Source organism: Natrix helvetica (genome assembly GCF_964273705.1).
Source record: "Natrix helvetica genome assembly, chromosome: 2".
Classification (NCBI taxonomy): Eukaryota; Metazoa; Chordata; class Lepidosauria; order Squamata; family Natricidae; genus Natrix; species Natrix helvetica.
Genome location: NC_138552.1, coordinates 242,436,242 through 242,456,386, shown reverse-complemented (window position 1 = coordinate 242,456,386; position 20,145 = coordinate 242,436,242). Strand labels below are relative to the sequence as shown.

General features: G+C 39.9%; 1 protein-coding gene across 2 annotated transcripts in view; it reads left to right on the top strand.

The window, feature by feature from the left end:
- Window positions 1-20,145, top strand: part of SPATA17 (spermatogenesis associated 17) — a 91,806-nt gene that overhangs the window by 38,512 nt on the left and 33,149 nt on the right. For both annotated transcript variants that reach the window (XM_081942687.1, XM_081942688.1), the window contains exon 7: window positions 7,887-8,078. In XM_081942687.1, coding sequence (XP_081798813.1) covers window positions 7,887-8,078 — 192 coding nt within the window. The remainder of the gene's footprint in view (window positions 1-7,886; window positions 8,079-20,145) is intronic.

The following is a 20,145-nucleotide window of genomic DNA, read 5'->3' as shown; positions in this document are numbered from 1 at the left end:
TCTCAGCAAGAGTAATTGAATGTGGAATATCTGACTAAATTCTGGTTCGTGACAGTGTGTTAACACTCTTGACTATCTCCTAACAGCAAGGCAATTATTTGCTGAGTGGGATTTTTATAAATCCCTTGGCAATAGTGTGTCCTGATAATTATGATGAAGTGCATTGGTCAGTGTTGATTCAGCATTTCCATTTCTAGGAAATATTTCAGTTGAATCTGTCTATTCTTTTGCATTTATGTTCCCCTCCCCAAATCTGGTTTTCTATTTTCTCATAATGTGAATATATACTAAGTAAAACAAATTATATAGGTGTTCTGTATGTACATTTTTTCAATCATTATCATAAAGATTTTAGTAGCTTTTTAGCTTCAGTTCTTCAATATGATAATATGCAGTTTTTTTAAAAAAAAATTAAAACATAGTTTCAGCACTACCTACTATTACAATGAAAAAGAAGATATTGTAAAGATTGAATTTGGAGAAATAGGAGGGTGCAGAATAAGAAAGACAATGGGATAAATATTAATGTTACCCTATTTGTTTAACTCTACAATGAATATCAGCATAGTAAAATTGTAAGTGGTGACAGGTAAGTGGTGACTCAGAATTGGAGGTCAAACATTAAGAATTGAAAATATGCAGATCACAATATGTTAACTGAAAGCAAAGATTTAGAAGACTAGTTTTTCACTTACTTGGTGAAAGGAACAGCTCAGGAATTGCTCTTAGGAAAGCAAAATTAGATAGTGAAAAATGTGGGTTAATATTTAATAAGAAAACTAAAGGAATGTTAACCAGCCTGCTTAGGGAATTTGCATTTGACAATGAAGAAGTGAAGGTGGTATATTGTTTTGTTTTCTGACACTCAATAATAGATAAAGATAGACAGCATGCTAGAGAAGTAAAGAGGAGATTAATCCAAGGGAGAAAGGCAGCGACAAATTTAGATAAGGGTGAAGGATATTTCTATGACAACAAGGATCAGAATAGTTAAAGCCATGGTTTTCTCAGTGGTACTGTAGGGCTATGAACCTATATATTGTGATAAAAGTGAAAGCAAAAACATTCGAATTTGAATTAAGGATTTTGAAAAAATTAATAATAGAACCATGGATTGCAAGAAAAATATATTGTTTCTTTAAAGCAATCATTAGCAAGCCAAAACGCACCTTACTTTGAACATAAGATGTAAATAGAGGATCACTGAAATATACCTGAAAAAGTTGTGAACTGCTGTGATAGAAGATTTTTAGCCATATAGTCGCTACGAATTGGGTCCAATTTGATGGCATCAAATTTTATCACAGATCTCAGGTACAATGATTGTTACTAACATATTGACAGGAGTTATTTACTGTAATTTAAGAAGTATAACTATGAAGTAAGAAACTTCTTAAAGCACTTTTATTTTTTTCTCAGGATTATGGGTTTGCCTTCTACAACTGCAGTGTCATCCTACTAAATAACACATTTGGTTTAAGGAGTTGTAGTGTTGTGTGCATCATTCTGTGCATTCTGAAACATGTTGCATTTGAATCTGAAACACTGTTCAGTCCGCATATGAATGATCTTTTCCTCAAAGGTAATTTTTAGAGCCTACGGTAATGGGAGGAGTAGCCCAATGTATTGATGTAGAGTTATCCATGCATTGGAGACTGTTTTCTGTCCTAATTTATCTGTGAAAGTTGGAATGAATTCCTGTCTTCTTGTGGGATAATTAGAATAACGAAGATAACTTTCCTCTCCCAACTTCTGAAGCAATGCTATCCTGTTATAAAGGATGTTGAGTAGGTACAAAGTACAGAGCATAGACTTTAAAAAAGGAATATTTGAGGACCTACTTCTGCCAGTGATTCAATTTCCTATAGTACATTAGCCTGCACATTGTACCAACCGTTTCATTTGAACATTCTAACCAAGGCTTTTCATGGATTATAAAGTCTAAAAAAGTGGTTATTCCAGGTTAGTAAGCCTCAGGCACTAAATAGAAAGAAAAGTAATGCAATGAATGTGCTTGCTAACTGAACTTTTAACAGTTTATTATATGAACAAAACTTATCAAATTATCCTAATATTCTTTCCTCTTTTTGGCAACTTAAGGAGGGCTTCTAGCAGTGAACTAGCATTTCTTCCCTTGAGTGGAGCTGTTACATGCGGATCTTTCTTTAATATATTTTCTTAGACCTCCATATGCAAATGTCCACAGCCATTTAGATATCAGTTAAACTTGATTCACTACTTTGATCTCAAATTTTAGAAATCCACCACATGTTTTGTAAAGCTGATTTACTTAATTTTAAAGGACTTTATATGTATCACTCAGAACTGTCTTATAGCAACATTGTACCTATTCTACATCAGATGTGACCAACCTTCAGCCCACTGGTCACGTGGCCCTGGACAACTATTAATGCAACAACACAAGATCATAAACTTTTAACATTATTAAGTGATATATATGCATGGATCCAGGGAATTATAGGCTAATCAGTTTGACATCAATACCTGGGAAAATCCTGGAAAAGATAATCAAGTGGAGGATTTGTGAGCACATACAAAACACATATGGATGACCAAGGTGATTAATAGAAGCCAGCATATGTTTGTTAAAAACAGATAATGCTAAGCAAACCTTACTGTCTTTTTTAAATTAGAGGAGAAGTGAAATGCCATGAATATAATATACTTTGACTTCAGCAAGGCATTTGGAGGATAGAACAATGTGGGATAGATAGAATCACCACTAGATGGATTCTCAATTGACTGTCCAACTGTATTCAGCAGGTAGTCCTCAATGGAACTTATCTACATGGAGGGTTGCATGGGGTCTTGGGCTCAGTACTCTTCAACATTTTCATAAATGATCTTGAAGGGATAGGAAACTCTTCAAACTTGCAAATAATACCTGGCTCAACAGTATTAACTGTGAGAAAGATCTAGGTGTCCTTACGGCCCACTGCTTAAGTATGAGACAGAAATGTGTTGCAGCTGCCAAAAAAAAATGTGTCCTGGGCGGCATCAGCAGAGGGATGGCATCCAGACCACAAGGAGTGATAATGTTGCTTTATACTGCACTAGTGAGGCCACACTTTGAATATTGTGTATAGTTCTGATCACTGTGATACAAAAAAGATGCTAAGACCATAGAAAATGTGCAAAAAAAGAGCAATAAAGATGATAATGGATCTGGAGGTTAAATCACATGAAGAACAGTTGAGGGAGCTAGGCATGTCTAGCATACACATGTATACAGTATGTAAATTTTTATGATCCTAAGGACTATAATGATTGGTCTATGTATGAGAAGGACAACTAGAACTACCTATCTGCTGTCACTGTTGGATCTTGCAGTTATGATTTGGAATGACCAAAAAAAAAAGAAGAAGACAATAACTTTCAGAAGATATTCTTCCCAAAAGAAATAAAAACTCTCCACTTTGCAAGGTATTTATCTCCAATCTGGGGATGAAAAAGTCAAGGTATCCCATAGGGAGTGAAGTGGTGTTTTGTACATGTCTTCAAGCTGAGATGCTATTATAACTGTTGTGATCCCTTTAAATCTCCCTTTCCTCTAATGGGAGAAGAGAAGCTAGGCTTTATGATTTGTGAGGCTTAGGAAGGTGTGAACAGGCTCTTGTCAAACAAACTAAGATGGAAATGAAAATACCAGTAACAGCAGATTAGTCTGTAGAGTAGTTTCATTTTGCTATTTGGTTTTGCTTCTTACTGTTTTTGTTTTCTGATAGGTGACTCACCTTGCACAAAGAAACAAATTAACAATAAGCTTTTAAATTCACACATAACAGTTCATGGTTAAAGGCAAATAAATGATAGGCAAACAATTACAACGTTCCATTTTTAAAAAAAATTGAGCTGGAAAATAAAAAGCTTTTCTTAGATACATTTAGATAAGCAAACCATAATTGGACAAGCAACAACATGGTTAAACCTTATAGGTTAATGTCCTATTGTCCCAGACTAATTGCAGTAGATTAGGTCTGTATAAAAATAAAGTCTTTTAAATGCTTAATTCCTTCCACATATAACACAAGCATCATCTGTTCAGCCTGAATTGGCTACTTTGATGTCCTGCAAGCATTTAGTTAACTCCTATGTTTTGAGGAAAAAAGATGTCTATGGATGCTTTTTAAAATGTATTTTAAAGCTGTTGTTAAGCACCTGTTAGAATTTGCAGTAGCTAAAGTTATTATGTATGTTTACATATTTTTATCCCTGAATCAATTGATTGCATACTCAAAAGATCTCTAGACTTTGTCCAATTAGCAGAACATTGGAGAACTGGTAACTCTGCTTCTAGTATATTTCTATATGTTGGGCAACCATCAGCCAAAAACATATTCTTTCCTAATACAGTATTGTTTTCAAGCAATGTTAATAAGCCCTGTGAATCAAAGCAAATAACATAACTCTTTATTATCATCATCAAAGGGAAATTAGGAACATGGATCTTTACAAATTATCTGCTCAGTTTGGAAAAAAACCCATAGGACTGAAAATATTACACGATAGCCATTTAACCTGATTCTTTCCAGCAAATCCTTTCTTTTTTATTTGCATGCCATCCTCATTACCAAGATTAAAATTATACGAAGAAAGCAAAATGAAACATTAAAATGATTCAAAATATTAATGTAATGCTAAGGGTGGCTGAATAACAAATGATACATTTGCTCATAAGCTCTGGATCTGGTAAAATTAATAATGCTTATGGATCATGCATGAGAGAAGAGAGAATTCTAGGGCAGAAAACTAGAAATAGTTTGTGTAGCTCCATTTTTCTTCTTTTAGTGAGTCAGAATCATATAGGATTTTTTTTAAGAGAGGAGGGAATACCACAGAGCTTTCACACCTCATTTGCCATATTCACCACTGTGCACTATTCAGCAGAAGACTGCTTCAAGGAGGTCAGTGAGAAGCTATTAGCAGAGTCTTCCCCAGAGATTTCTTTGGTCTTATTGAGTTGGAAGTTAGCATGACAGTACTGCAAATAACTCAGTTGTAGGTTTTTTAACCGTTAGCACAGATTTCCCTATAGTGTTTGTCACTACAGAAAATTATTACTAAAAATGATGTCTAGAAAGCTAGGTTTGACAGGGGCTCTTGTGAGAAATGCTTGGGAAGACATGGATACAGAAAAAAATGTGTCATGTTCTCCCCACGTTACTTGGGACTTTATTGTGGCGGGGATGGGGGTAGAAAATCTATAATTTTAATTAGAAAGAATAGGAATAGGAAACAAAATGGGTTTGTAGATAAAGTGATTTATTAAGAGTCAGTCCTCGTTCCTACTTAATCTTCATATAGATTGATTTACATGTTAAACTATAGAAAATGCTGGCTTGTTGAATAAACCAGCTTGATGGCTTTGCACTCAGCCCAAGCCAAACAAATCAAACTGTGATTTAGCTAACTCATACAAAGATGGAATGTGAACAATGGATAAGTAAACCAAAAAGAGATTACTCAGTGTTATTGTGAATAATTTCACAGAAACATAAATTTAGTTTTGGTAGCGATAAAAGGGCAAATTAATCAATATACATTATTATGAAAAAGATAACCAAGTCATCATAGCTGTACATAAATTATTTTATAGTCAGTTTTGTAATGCAGTGCAGAATTCTATTTTTGACACTTAAAAGAGTGTGTAAGCCAGGAAATGACAGACACAATTATTAGGAGCACATACACTTTGAAGACAGATATAAGAATTCTTTATTTTAAATTACCTGAGTAAAATAGGTATCATGTATAAGATGCCATGGATTGTATTTATTATTCAAATTTTATTATTGGTATGAAGATATGAAGTAGAGCATATAGTAGTTAAGTTGATGAAATCATACTATCAATTTTAACAGAATGACAGTCTACAACAGGGGTGTTAAACTGATGGCCCATGGGCCAGATGCATCATGCTCAGGCCATGCCCACCCCATCTCTGCAAAGGGGAAAAAAACATCACGATAGGTCACATGATGGCAATGTGACATGACGTACACTGTGGTGTACAAGGTGTCATTTAGACCTTCCCTATCTCCTGAAATAGGTAAAAAAAAAATATTGTGACTAGTCTTGCTGACCTCTACAATCCAAGGTTGAAAAGCAGATACATATGGGGTAGCCTTTATAACCAGTGGTTCTTTTTAGAATCCTGTCAGTTAACTGGAAGTTTTTCAGGCATTCCTATGTGCCAAAATCAGCAATAGAAACAAACTTATCTGAAGAAATGATTTACCCTACACTACCAGTATTCTTGTATCATAGAAGAGATATTACAATGTGATATAACACCTGTTTTGTGTGCAGAAGCTCTCAGCTGTTTTCTCTAGTTAAAAGTATTGGTACTTAAGTCACATTTATTAGTGCCTTCCTTAGTTCCTGTAAGAAGTGATAACAGGAGTTTGAATGGAACTTAATGTTTAAGTTCCGTTCATATTTAATCCATTCATTTAAGTTCCAGCCTCCAGCCTCTATCCCACCCTATCGTAAAGAACAGAATGCAGAAATAATGGGGAGATCTGTTTTAGAGCATAAAGCTATCGTAATAGATAATACAGTACTAGTGTTGTAGCCTGTTGGCCGCCAGCTCCTCCAGCAGCCAAATCGGAGGAGGAGGCGTGGGATTCAGGGTCAGCATCAAGGCAACCTGAGAGTTCTGAGGGGGAAGAGGGAGTGGAGATGGCAGAGAGAGGGGGGGGCTGTCAGCCCTCAGATGGAGAGTCAACAGCTCCCAGGTCTGGAGGTGGGTGATGAGGAATAGGAGGAAGAGCTGGATCCAGTGAATGACTCGTGGCTGCGCAGAAGGCAGAGGAGAGGTGAGCAGTGGAAATCCGTGGGCCGATCCTTGGAAAGAAAGAGCCACTGCTGCTAGCGAAGCCCCACCTTAGCTCTGGGGATAAAAGGCAGGGGGGCAGAGATGAATAGATGTGGCAGATAACTATTCATCTTCCGGATGGGCAGACTTGCTAGCCTATGGTGAGAGAGCTCACCAGGGCTCCTAATGAAAGAATCTTTGAATTAACTTCAGACATTTTGTTGTGTTTGGGAAGCTGGACAAATAATTTGACTTCCTTTCAGACATCTTCCTGTGATCCTATATGTACTCTAACTCTGTGAGGCAATACAGGTAATCCTTGACTTACAATTGGTCACTTAGCATTCATAGTTATGACAGCCCTCCTCCCATGCTCATTTCAGACTTTTTATAAGCTAGGTTCCAGGAAAAAAATCACCCATAGGAATACAGTAATTTGCTTATTGACTGTAGTGTTTGCTTAACAAATGGATATATACAAAGATTGAGAAGAAACATGTGACTTAGTTCTTATATATGATAACAACAGCAAGACTTAGAAATGCGAACTCCTACAGCAGAAGAATGGATTATGAAATTAATGGAGCTGGCTGAGAAAGCAAAATTAATGACCTAGTAATAAAAATTACTGTCATGTTCACATATTGTGGAGTTTGTTCAACAACTGCAAAAAAGAATCATAACTTGGCTATGTGGTTGCTTTGACTTATGATGGAAATTCCAGGGTCCCTTACGGTCATAAGTCGAGGACTAAATGTATACATCATGTAAGATAACAATAACATATCAATTTTTTTGCTACACTATAGCTTTAAATTTTGTGCCTAAAGTCCAATAGAAATGGTTTCTTGCAGAACGAATTTTGAAAACTATGAAAAAAATAGTTCAAAAAATGGATTGTAGTTGAGGTAAAAAGCCAATTATATGCATCTAATTGTAAACTGATAACCTTTTCTGATTCAAGAATAAACACTTTTAAGAAATATTACTTATATTGATTTCATTGATACAATTTGAATAAACATAAACAAATAAAACTGTGTTTTAGATTGCAGGCATATATAATTCACCCTATCGAAAGTCACCTGATCCATGGGAAATGCAGTTAAAGAAAGCTAAACCTTTGAGGCACAAAAAGAAGATAGAGAAAAATGTTATGGATCTTCCATGGCCAACTGATGACTCCTATAGTTTACAAACGTTGTCAACTCTTCCTCCAATTCAAAGACAAAAACCACAGGTAATATGTTTAATGATTTTTAGGTACCCAATGCTATTAAAAGTTGATTTCTTTCTAAAGTTGCTGTAGGGTGATCCTTCCAGAGAACAATACATTACTTATCAAAGACAATATGTGCAGTTCACAGTTGAACTGTGAGATTCTTGGTGCTCTCTGAGCGTGGTTATTTCTTGGAGACGTTTCATTACCAAATTACCATATTTTTTGGAGTATAAGATGCACCTTTTTTCCTCTAAAAAGAGGCTGAAAATCTGGGTGCGTCTTATACACCGAATACTTTTCTGTCTCCTGAAGTCCTGCCCCCTTCACCAAAATGGCCATGCATAGCCTTATAGAAGCTTTCAGAGAGCTCCTGGAGGCCGGGGGGGGGGGCAGAAATAAGCAAAAAACAGGCCGTTTTTTGCTCAATTATGTCCCCCTAGCCCCCAGGAGCACTTTATAAGCCTCCATAAGGCTATGCATGCAATTTTTTTGACAATGTTGTCAGTGATTTCCTTCTCCAGCACATGGATAAATACACCTGGAAACATCTACCTACCTTCTTTCTCTCTCTCTCTCTCTGTCTCTCTCTCTCTTTCTCTCTCTCTCTCTCTCTCTCTTTCTCCCTCCCTCCCTCCTTCCCCCCTCCCTTCCTCCCTACTGTATTTCTCTCTCTCCCCCCTCTATCTACCTATATACCTACCTACCTACTCTCTCTCTCCCCCCTACCTATCTACTGTATTTCTCTCTATTTTTCTCTTTCTATCCCTCTACCTACCAACCTACCTACTCTCTCTCCCTACCTATCTACTGTATTTCTCTCTCTCTATCTCTCTCTATTTCTCTCTCTCTATCCCTCTACCCACCTACCTATCTACACACATACACACTCTCCCTATCTACCTACTGTATTTCTCTCTCTCTATTTCTCTCTCTCTCTATCCCTTTATCTACCTACCTACCTAACTACCTAACTACTCTCTCTCTCCCTCCCTCCCTACTGTATTTCTCTTCCTTTCTCTCCGTCTCTCTCCCTCTGCCTACCTACCTACTTTTTTAAAAAAAATGCCTTTTCAAAACCTGGGTGCGTCTTATACTCCAGTGCATCTTATACTCTGAAAAATACGGTAGATAAAACCATTAGATGCAGATGCAATATTGAATTCCTTTATCCCCTTTTCTCCAATCCCAATTTCCTTTTGTAGTGATCATCACATTTATAAGACTCCTACTTGTGAATGAGCAAAACTTCCTGCATCTTGATTTTCTCTTCTTTCCCTCTCTTCTTTCAATAACTTACCATCCAGAGTTGCATTTTTCTAATGGTCAGGATAACAAGAAAGAAAACTTGGTTATTTTTCTATATTTAGTCTTAATATAGGAGGTAGTTAGAATTCAAGAAGACTCATTGTGGAGGGGTCCAATCCTTTGCATCCTTTGTTGATTTCCCCCTGATTACTTTTCAGTGATTACCCTTCTAGCTCTTTCATTTTGATTCTTCCCCACTATGGTTTCCAAATTTGGAGTGGGGTGGGGGGGGGAGAGTGTAAATGGTATCGCGGAGACATGGAAACAATTAAATGAGTAGAATATTTGGAAAGCCCAACACTTTGTAATTTGTTCCTATTTATTTCCCATTTTTCTTCTTAACACCCCCCCCCAATTGTTTTGAACTGATAACATTTTACTAAAATAGCCATAATCCTTTTATAATAGTGCTCAAGGCAAGGGGTCCTAGCAGGAATATCAAAATGTAGGAAACAATTTATCCTGATAAGACTAGGATGCTCATGTGTTCTGCGTTCACATGGAACATGTTTCACATTTTGAAATCAGTTCAGTAATTTAAAAAAAACACACAAACTACATTGTTAGTACACTTTACACGATTTTCCACTAGCCTCATTTGTAGCCTCACGTTTAAAAAAAAGTGGTAAATTTACCTAGCTTGCTGAGAATGTAATTTTTTTACTCAATTTACTTCATTAAATCTTCCACAAATAAAAAAATAAATTTAAGACATTTAAAAAGTCAACAGGAACATACATTTGGAAGGTATAACTTTGTTAAGTCTACATTATGTAGGAATCATGAATATTTTAAATATTTTAAAAAGAAAATGCCTCTGTTTAGAATAGGAGTATAAAATCTCAAGTCACTAAAAACTTCTGCGGTGTTCAGTGGTCAATTAAAATCAATTAAGCTATTCCTTAGGGTGGATGGAATATCTTGATTATAATCGACCATTGTAAAACCACAAATTGTTATACAATGTGTTGATCTGATATTTCTCTTGTTTTAGGCTATTTTGTAATCTTTTCTTTCCCTTAGTCTAGACACCAAGAAACTTAAAGCCTTTTGGAACAAAAGAGTTTTGTTTATTTTCTGGTATCTTGGAGGGGGAATTTGCGGTATAATACTTTAATCCTTTCAGTGCCCTGGGATGTATGCTGTGGAGTAAATGTTCAAAGTGCTGTGTGTAGATTTAACTGTGTGACTCTTATTGATGTTAATGGGAGTCATACGGCTAAATCCATGGACAACACAGTTTAGAGGTATATTTCTGAGAAAGGACATTGGTCTGAGATGATGAAACAGCTGGGAAAGAAAATCCAGCAGAATGCACTGTTCTGAAAATGGCTGGGTCACGTTAAAATGGGGATTTATAATTACTAACCATGCTTATGGCTTAGTATTTTGTGACAGCAGTTATTTGACTTTAAGTGTATTTTCCATATTAGCCACCGTATGTTATAATAGCAAAAAAGTGCTCAAGGAGAGTGTTAAAGTATGAGCTGCATTTCTTTCAAATGTTTAAGGAATAAATATTAACTTGTCTTTAGATCTCACTTAAGAAAAGTGGCATTTAGTTTACATAGACAACATTTATACTGCTGAAATGGGGGAGGAGGAGCTTCCGAGGCAGATGGTGGCTGCCGTGTGAGCTCCGCAAAATTGCGGAGGGGTTTTTCATCTGGGAGAGGTGCTGCCGACCCTCAATGCCACTCTGAGGGTCGTGCTTTGTCGATGACCACCCCCGACTCTGCCCTGGCCAGGAGGGGTAGGGCAGGGCATTTGGGGCGGTCAGCTGGCTAGCGGGAAGCTAGCGGGAAGCTGGAAACACCGAGGACGCCGAGGACGCCGAGCGCGGATTAAGCATGACAGCGCTGAACGCCGAACACCGTTTACCTCTTGCTGGGCGCTTGGGCGGAGAATGGAGCGGAGGAGCTGTGGAGTGCCTGTCTGGTTGTGGCTGCCCATCTGGCTAGTGAGAGCGCGAGATGTGGAGCGTGGAGCTGAGCTGAGCGCTAGGCGCTGAGCAGAGAAACGAGGCTAGGAGACGAGGCAAGAGAAGAACGGAGGCATGAAGTGGGCGCTCGTCTGGCTGTGGGTGCCCGTCTGGCTGGTGAGAGCCTCAGACGTGAAGCGTGCCGTCTGGCTGGTGAGAGCGTCAGACGTGGAGCGTGGAGCGGAGCACCAGGCGCTGAGCAGAAAAACGAATGTGGGAGGCGAGAGGCGTGGAGAGGTTGGAGAGACAGAAAGATGGCAAGCATGTTGGTTTGTTGGCGTGTTGGCGTGTTGGTGTGCTAGCCGGGGCGTTGGTCAGAAACCTGGAGGACTGCCTCGTTGTGTGAGAAGTGGGAAGATCTGAACGAAGCAGCTAGAGGAAGGGTGAGCCGGGTAAAGCACCTCAGAGCAGAGACAATTGAATGGCAAACCTGGAAACTAGGTTTGAACTTTTGATGCTACCATCGCGTCTTTTGACTTTGCCTTTATCGTTGCTTTTTAACATCTTTTTAACATCTGCTTTGCCGGCTCCTATACCATTTTGAAACCCTCCTGAGTGAAACCCGGTTAGGCGACTAGCCCACTAACTCACCCTTTCATCTTGGGTAAGGAAAACTTCTTCGACAAACAATGATTTTATGGTACATCTACATCTTCAGCACCTGTTACCAATTAATTTTACCCCTATGATTTCACTCTTATGTACACGAAGCCGGAATTACTGCAGCTGCGGGATTCCCCTTTCTCGCAGGTTTGGCCTCCAGCCCTCTCGAGGGCCCACCTTGAGGACGGGTTTATTAACCCTGAGAGGTGGAGGAAGCATAAATTAAGGGGTTTTTTAGTAAAATGTTTTTTAAGAATTTGTAGGGGTTCTGGGGTTGGAGGGTGGGAGGAGGTCAGTAGTGATGACAGAGCCAGGTCACTAGGTGTGGTCGCGAGCGGAAGGAGTGGAAGGGAGGAGGAGGGGGAGGATACCGTTCCTATACAGGGCTCTTTGATTCCAACGGTCGTAGGGAGGGGCAGATGCGAGGACAGATCAAGAACATGTAGTCGGTTGGGAGACTGTGGTTGTTGGTCACACCCAGTCGTTTGTACCAACCCCCGCGTACTAGGTGGTCAGGAGCTGCAGACCCAGGGCCTGCAGCTGCTGTTATGCAACGCGAGGCCCGTTGTTAACAAGGCCCCCCTCATTTTCGATCTAATTCTTGAGGGGGAGCCGGACCTCGCAGGAATAACGGAGACCTGGTTGGGCCACGAGGGAGGTTTACCCCTCGTGGAAATGTGCCCTCCAGGTTACTGAGCATTTCACCAGCCCCGGGCCCAGGGAAGGGACGGTGGGGTAGCAGTGATTATTCGGGAGGACTTAGAGCCGAGGGAGTCCACTGTGCCGCAGATATCCGGGTGTGAGTCCCTTGTCGTGAGGTAGGGCCCTGGGAGACAGTTGGGCCTGCTGATAGTATACCTGGCTCCTCGCTATACATCAGCGGCCCTGCCTGAACTCCTCAAGCTGATCGCATCGGTGGCGGTTGAAACCCCCAAACTGTTAGTGATGGGGGATTTTAACCTGCCATCGATGGGAGAAGCTTCCGATGGGGTTCAGGAGTTCATGGCTTCCATGACAGCCATGGACCTGACTCAATTGATTCAGGGCCCGACTCACGAGGGAGGCCACACTTTGGACCTTGTTTTTGTCTCTGGCCAGTGGTTGAGTGATCTGGGAGGAGGGGATTTAACCATCACTCCCCTGTCATGGTCAGATCACTCACTCCTCCGACTTGACTTCCCTGGTGCTACCCCCCGCTGCGGGGAGGCGGAACCGGAGAACACCAGATGGTTCCGCCCCAGGCGCCTGATGGAACCAGATAGGTCCAGATGGAGTTTGGGCCACCTCCTGTAGCCCTGACCCGCCCCCGGGTAGAGGACCTGGTGGTCGCGTGGAATAATGCGACCACCGGAGCCTTAAACCGGGTGGCGCCTTTGCGGCCTCTCCGGCGGCAACGATCCACCCTGGCCCCTTGGTTTACCGAGGAGCTAAGGGTGATGAAGCGCCACAAGAGACGCCTAGAGAGTCGTTGGAGATCCTCTCGTTCCGAATTTGACCGAACACAGGTACGAACCCACTTAAGGACGTACCTTGTGGCATTGAGAGCGGCCAAATGTCAATATTGTGCCGCTCTCATTGCATCCGCAGAGAACCGCCCTGCCGCCCTGTTTCGGGTGTCCCGCTCCCTCCTGTTTCAGAGGCCGCGGGAGGCCCCTCTACAGGGTAGAGCAGAGGAATTTGGGAAATATCTGCAGGATAAAATCGCTCAAATCCGGAAGGATTGGGTCCCTTTCAGTGGTCCTGGCAAGACGTCCATGGCGAGTCTTGAGAGACCAGTCTGGGAGGAGTTTGACTTGGTTGACATCGAGGATTTGGACGGAATGCGTGGACGGCTGCGACCTACCACATGTTTATTGGACCCGTGCCCCTCCTGGCTTGTACTGGCATCCTGGGAGGTTACACGTGACTGGCTCCTGGGCCTAGTGAACGCTTCGCTGGGTGTGGGGTCTCTTCCGGCCGCCTTGAAAGAGGCGGTGGTGAGACCCTTACTCAAGAGGTCTTCTCTGGACCCTACAGAGTTGGCCAATTATCGTCCTGTCTCCAACCTTCCCTTTTTGGCGAAGGTTGTAGAGAGTGTGGTAGCTTATCAGTTTCCACGACATCTGGAGGAAAATGATTATCTAGACCCGCGCCAGTCCGGCTTCCGCCCCGGACACAGCACGGAGACGGCCTTGGTCGCGTTGGTGGATGATCTCTGGAGGGCCAGAGATAGGGGTTGTTCCTCTATCCTGGTCCTATTAGACCTCTCGGCGGCTTTTGATACCATCGACCATGGTATCCTGTTGCACCGACTGGAGGGGTTGGGGGTTCGGGGCACCGTTTTGCGGTGGTTCGGCTCCTACCTTTCCGGCCGGACGCAACGTGTGTTGGCAGGGGAGCAGAGGTCGACCCTAAGCCCCCTCATCTGTGGGGTGCCACAGGGGTCGGTCCTCTCGCCGCTCCTGTTCAACACATATATGAAGCCGTTGGGTGAGATCATTCGTGGTTTTGGGGTGGGATATCATCTGTACGCTGATGATACTCAGCTGTACATTTCCACCCCGAACCAACCCAACGAGGCCGTCGAAGTGATGTCCCGGTGCTTGGAAGCCGTACGGGTCTGGATGGATGACAACCGACTCAGGCTCAACCCCTCCAAGACGGAGTGGCTGTGGGTTCCGGCCCCTCGGTTCAACCAGTTACTTCCATCTCTGGCCATTGGGGCCGTACAACTAGCCCCCGTGGAACGGGCGCGCAATTTGGGCGTCCTCCTGGATACCCGGCTGTCCATGGATGACAATGTGACAGCCGTGGCAAGGGGGGCGTTCCACCAGGTTCGCCTGGTGCGCCAATTGCGCCCCCTATTGGACCGGAATGCCTTACGCACAGTCACTCATGCGCTAGTGACGTCTCGCCTCGACTACTGCAATGCTCTCTACATGGGGCTTCCCTTGAGATGCACTCGGAGAATTCAGTTGGTCCAGAATGCGGCCACACGGGTGATTATGGGGAGTACAAGGTACTCCCATGTGACACCTCTCCTGCGCGAGCTGCACTGGCTTCCTGTGGTCTATCGGGTGCGTTTCAAGGTTTTGATAACGATCTTCAAAGCGCTCCATGGCTCAGGACCTAGTTACCTGCGGGATCGTATCTTGCCCCATACATCCCTACGACCAATTCGCTCACACAGAGAGGGACTTCTCCAGGTGCCGTCCACCAGACAATGTCGGGGGGCGACGCCTAGGAGCAGAGCCTTCTCTGTGATGGGCCCAGCCCTGAGGAATGACCTCCCCCCTGATATCAGGACCACCTCTGACCTCCGCTCCTTCCGCGTAAAGCTTAAGACCCACCTCTTCCAAGTAGCTGGCCTGGCTCAACCATAGTTTTATTATATCGCTCCTGACGGGTTTTTTAATTGTGTATTTTGTATTGCAATTGAGGGATTTTAAATTGAAATTTTAATGCTATTTTATTCATTTGTTTACCTCCTCCATGCACATGCATATGTATATGTTTATGTATTGTTATATTTGTATATTTTTATGTGTTTTAATTGTAAGCCGCCCCGAGTCCTTCTGGAGAGAGTGCGGCTAATCAAATAAAATTTGATTTGATTTGATTTGATAGGTATGTTCTATTTGAAGTATGATTTTTGATTCAGAAATACTCACAATTACAAGCTTGTCTTACAGAGTAGTGTTTAAACACTTGTGAACTCTTCTGAATTTTCAATATTTCCACATAAGTATGATCTAAATGTGATTTATTGTCCAAATAGGACCTAAAACTAAAAAAAAAGAGAATCCAATTAAACAAATGGGTTAAAATATATTAAGGAAAATGATCCAAAGCTACCTATTTGTCTCTCATGCACTGCTGTAGCTTGCTAGTGAGATCTTTTGGGAGGAAATTAGGTTTGCTTGTTTTGTATTCCACCTGTATTATTTTTATAAATAACTAAGGACTGAAAACTTATCCCACAACACCTTCCTCCTCTTATTTTCCCCACAACAGCAACTCTGTGAGGAGTTTGCCTGAGAGAGAGTGACTGGCCCAAGGTCACCCAGCTAGTTTTCATAGCAAAGACAGGACTAGAACTCAAGGTCTCCTAGTTTCAAGCCTGGTGCTTTAACCACTAGACCAAAGTCACTAGGCCACCATACTAAAGAAATCTGATCTCAAACAAGTATCCCAGACATAAGACAGGGTTGTAATATGTATATCAATTCCCTTGTGGCCACCATGAGTAATTCAGGATTCCATACTCAGAAATAAGTAAGTAAGCACATTGAAATTTTACTCTAAGGTACGGGTAAAACTCAGTTGCATCACAGGCTGGATCATGATGTATTGCAACATTTTTTGCCTTTGTGAAGCCAGGGTGGGTATGGTCTATGCAGGACGTATTTGGCCTGCAGGTCACCAGTTTGACAGGCCTGCTCTAAGAAGATGATGCATTGCTATTGTTGCAAACATTAGTTGAATTAACATGAGGTCTGAATGCCTAACAGCCAATTATTGTTTTGAGGAAGTATTTGAGATCAATTATACTAAAACTGGGATCCTGATTTTAGTCAAGTCACTCAGGCTGCATTCCTGAGGGTTAAATGATCAGACAGTAGAGCAAATTTAAATATTTAAGTGTTTAGACCAGTGTTTCTCAAACTTGGTGACTTTAAGTCCTGTGGACTTCAACTCCCAGAATCCCCCAGCCAGCATAGCTGGCTGGGGAATTCTGGGAGTTAAAGTCCACAGGACTTAAAGTCACCAAGTTTGAGAAACACTGGTTTAGACAATGGTTTTTCTTCATCAAACCCAAGCACATCAAAACTATGTGGTTCAAACTGTATACAAATCAGTGGCCTGCAATACAATCCAGTTACTTTGATAAAGGGGCACAACATAATCCAGCACTAAAAGTATGTTTGTCCAAGGCACACAACTCTTGTTTGGAATTCACCTATGAACATATTGCTACTTTGCTTCTGTAGAAAGAGTTTGATCTAAATGATATGGTCCCAATTGTTGTTGTTGGGCAAGAACTACTATATTTCATTCATGGACTTTCTCTTGTTTTTCACTATTTTATATACTTTGAAATTATGTACCCCTTTTTATTATCAATACATGTGGTTTTGACACATTAATTTTCACATCCATACTGAATCATACACTCTATCAGACATTTGTTGCAAGTCAGTTTGATTCTCAGCTCTCAATATGGCATCCACTATGTAGAAAGCATGTCCCCAAAAGAGAAATTTCTAACAACATCACTATCATTCTTTATATCTCATGACAACCATTCTTTCCACATTAAACAATGAAGGAGAAAAAGGCACATTCTTGCTTTAGTATTCTTAATGTTGAACCATATACTTCTTTCCTTCACTGCACTTCCAAAACATTATTCATTGTTATCTCTCATATTCTTTCAAACATGGCATTCATAATGCCATGTTTGTGGCCTTGACAAACTCAATGAAGTAGTCATTGAGTTTGTCAAGGCCACAAACATGGCATTATGAATTCCAGTATTTGCCAAATCTATTTTTTTTAAAATACAGATGGGATTCAGGGGAAAATAAGAACCACAGTGTACCAGAGTTAAGGACCTCAACAGCGTTCAGTGAAAACAATTGTAGGAAATGCTTTCCTCTTCTGGTCTCTAGCCATGGATTCTGAGATAATGGTCTCAGATTCAGCCCTTGGCGTTTTCAGTTAAAAAGGTACAGGGGAGAAAATAGTAACACATTTATACTTCAACATTTGGAGGGCCAGTATCAATATATTCCAACTAGATTGGCTAACCCGATATTCAACTCCACAGACTACAGTTTCAGCACTGAAAAATTCAGGATTAAGCCAGGTCCCCTTTTCAGTATGCCATTGCTAATGTTAAACAAGCAACATGTTCATAATTGTCAACTAAAAGTCAATCTATGATGTCATAGGAATGTCAACAGGCAACTATTAAAACAGCTTATAGAAAAAGAATTCAGTACAGGAATATTTTGCCAGATGCTTGTTATAAATATATGTGATTTCAGGATTTTTTTCAGTCATGTCTCTTATGTTATTTGTCTTAGAAAGTGCAGGCATTATCTGTGCAGCTTTAATATTACTGTATGGATTGTGAATTGCTACTCGGTTCCATGACAACTTTGCTTCTGTGCTGAATTGTACTATTTATTCCCAAATGTCACATAAGGAGAATTGGATAGATTTTGAACTACAAAAACAAAACAAAAAAACCCCCAAAAGCCCTTTTGTAATTTGTTTCTCATTTTGTATTCTATACAGTACAGTCAGATAAAGTCGGAGTTAATTCTCTTTTTACTGACTGTTCTTAGATGCAAATTTTCCAAACAATTTTAATAAATGTGTATTATTTTATATCACTAACTAAACTATCCATATCCCTCCCATCTTTTAAGTTTCTTCTGCAATCATTTAAAAGTTCTGAAGGGGTTCCATAGTGAACCTAGAAATAAATTAATTTGGGTGCAGAAGAAATCTTGCAGAATACATATTTACTGTATCCATTGACATTGCCAATGGAATCTGAATGCTGTTTGTGCCTTTAAAAAGTAAAGTTCCAGTAAAAAATCCATTAACAACTTTCAAATATAGCAATCCTCTTGTCCAGCTGTGAAAAGTACTAGATGATACTTATTTGCCATTTGTGTTATTTATGGTCCATGACTTTTATGGTAACTGGTTCCTATTATTGGTTTCTATTAATGTAAAACATAAGTGAACATAAATGAGGCGTGAATCATTTCTTTTTATTAGCCCTGCAGTCTTCACTCAGTTCTTGCAGTAACTCCAGCTGTGACTTGTTAGTGATAACCTATTTAAAGAGATCCTTTAGAAGAAGAGGCATGATTAGGATTTTGCCTCCACTTCCTTTGGAAGGAGGAGAATTTGCTTCCTTACTTCACAAGTAGAACAACAGTGGTAAAAAAGGAAAGAGGCTGTAATTAGTCGCTCAGCAAAGTCACAGCTGACTGTAAATGGTATCAAGTTATAGTGCTAATGATAGTCTTGGTGAATTTATACTCACAATTACCTAAAGGCAAGAGGTGATACAAGGAATTTTTACAAGGCCAATCAACATTGTCTTTTTACAGAAAACTGCAATGTAGGGGTTAGTTTATAAGACATTCATATGTTGAAATAATCCCACACCATTGATAACTACAAACCAAAGAACTAATCATAGCTGAATGCAATTACACTATGTGTACATATTGAACATTAATATATAATATATAATAAAGATAGGCTAGAGAGCTGTTTTCTGTGCCAGCTAGTGATATGGGTTGTTTTTTCATGTAGAAAAACAATTGTTTATGCATGTTCACCCATAAATTTTATGGTCTAGATACAGTTTTTCCACTTCATATGAAATTTCTGAGAATGAGGTCTTATATAAAAGACATGTTGCTTATTAAAATATAAAAAGACCTACAATAACGCAATACACAAATAATTTCTTATTTGTATTAAATATTAAATGCAGCTTTTATTTAAAAAGGTTTATTTAACAGGCCTATATTTAAGATATTGAAGAAGTGTTAGCTTTATAATATTTGTTAAATGTAGTAAACTTTTTCATGGTTAAAATAATAGAAATTGTAATGCACCACTTTTTAAAAATTCCAAAAATTGTTAATTTTTTAACAATAAAAAATCTGTTCAAACAAAACATTTTTATATACTGTATAGGAATGTTTCTAATTTAGAAAAGGTTTGTTTTCCTTAAGTGCAGAAAGCAAGATTTTATATTTATCTTTCAGTTTCTAGTTTAAAAAATCCTCTAAGATTTTCTGAGTAGATATCTATAGAATCATGCTATAGTTTGCAATTTATGTGAGCTGGTCATATAAAGAATCACAAACAGTTGGAGCACATCTTTAGCCATTTCCTCTAGTATTGTAAAAACATATCTATGTCTTTATATTATTTGCATCGAAATAAAAACTAAAAATCACATTTAAGTTTCAAATTGCAGGCAATCATTATTGTTTTTATTTTAAGAGATATCATGATTCTCTTTATAGAAATTATCAGCATCTAAAGGTTAATCTTTCATGGTAGTCTCAATTTCAGTCTTTGGAGATGTTAGATGGACATTTCTAAAATGAAGATATTAATTGCAAGCATTATTTCTTCTCTGTATACAATCTAAGCTCCTCCAAAATAAAAGAAAGG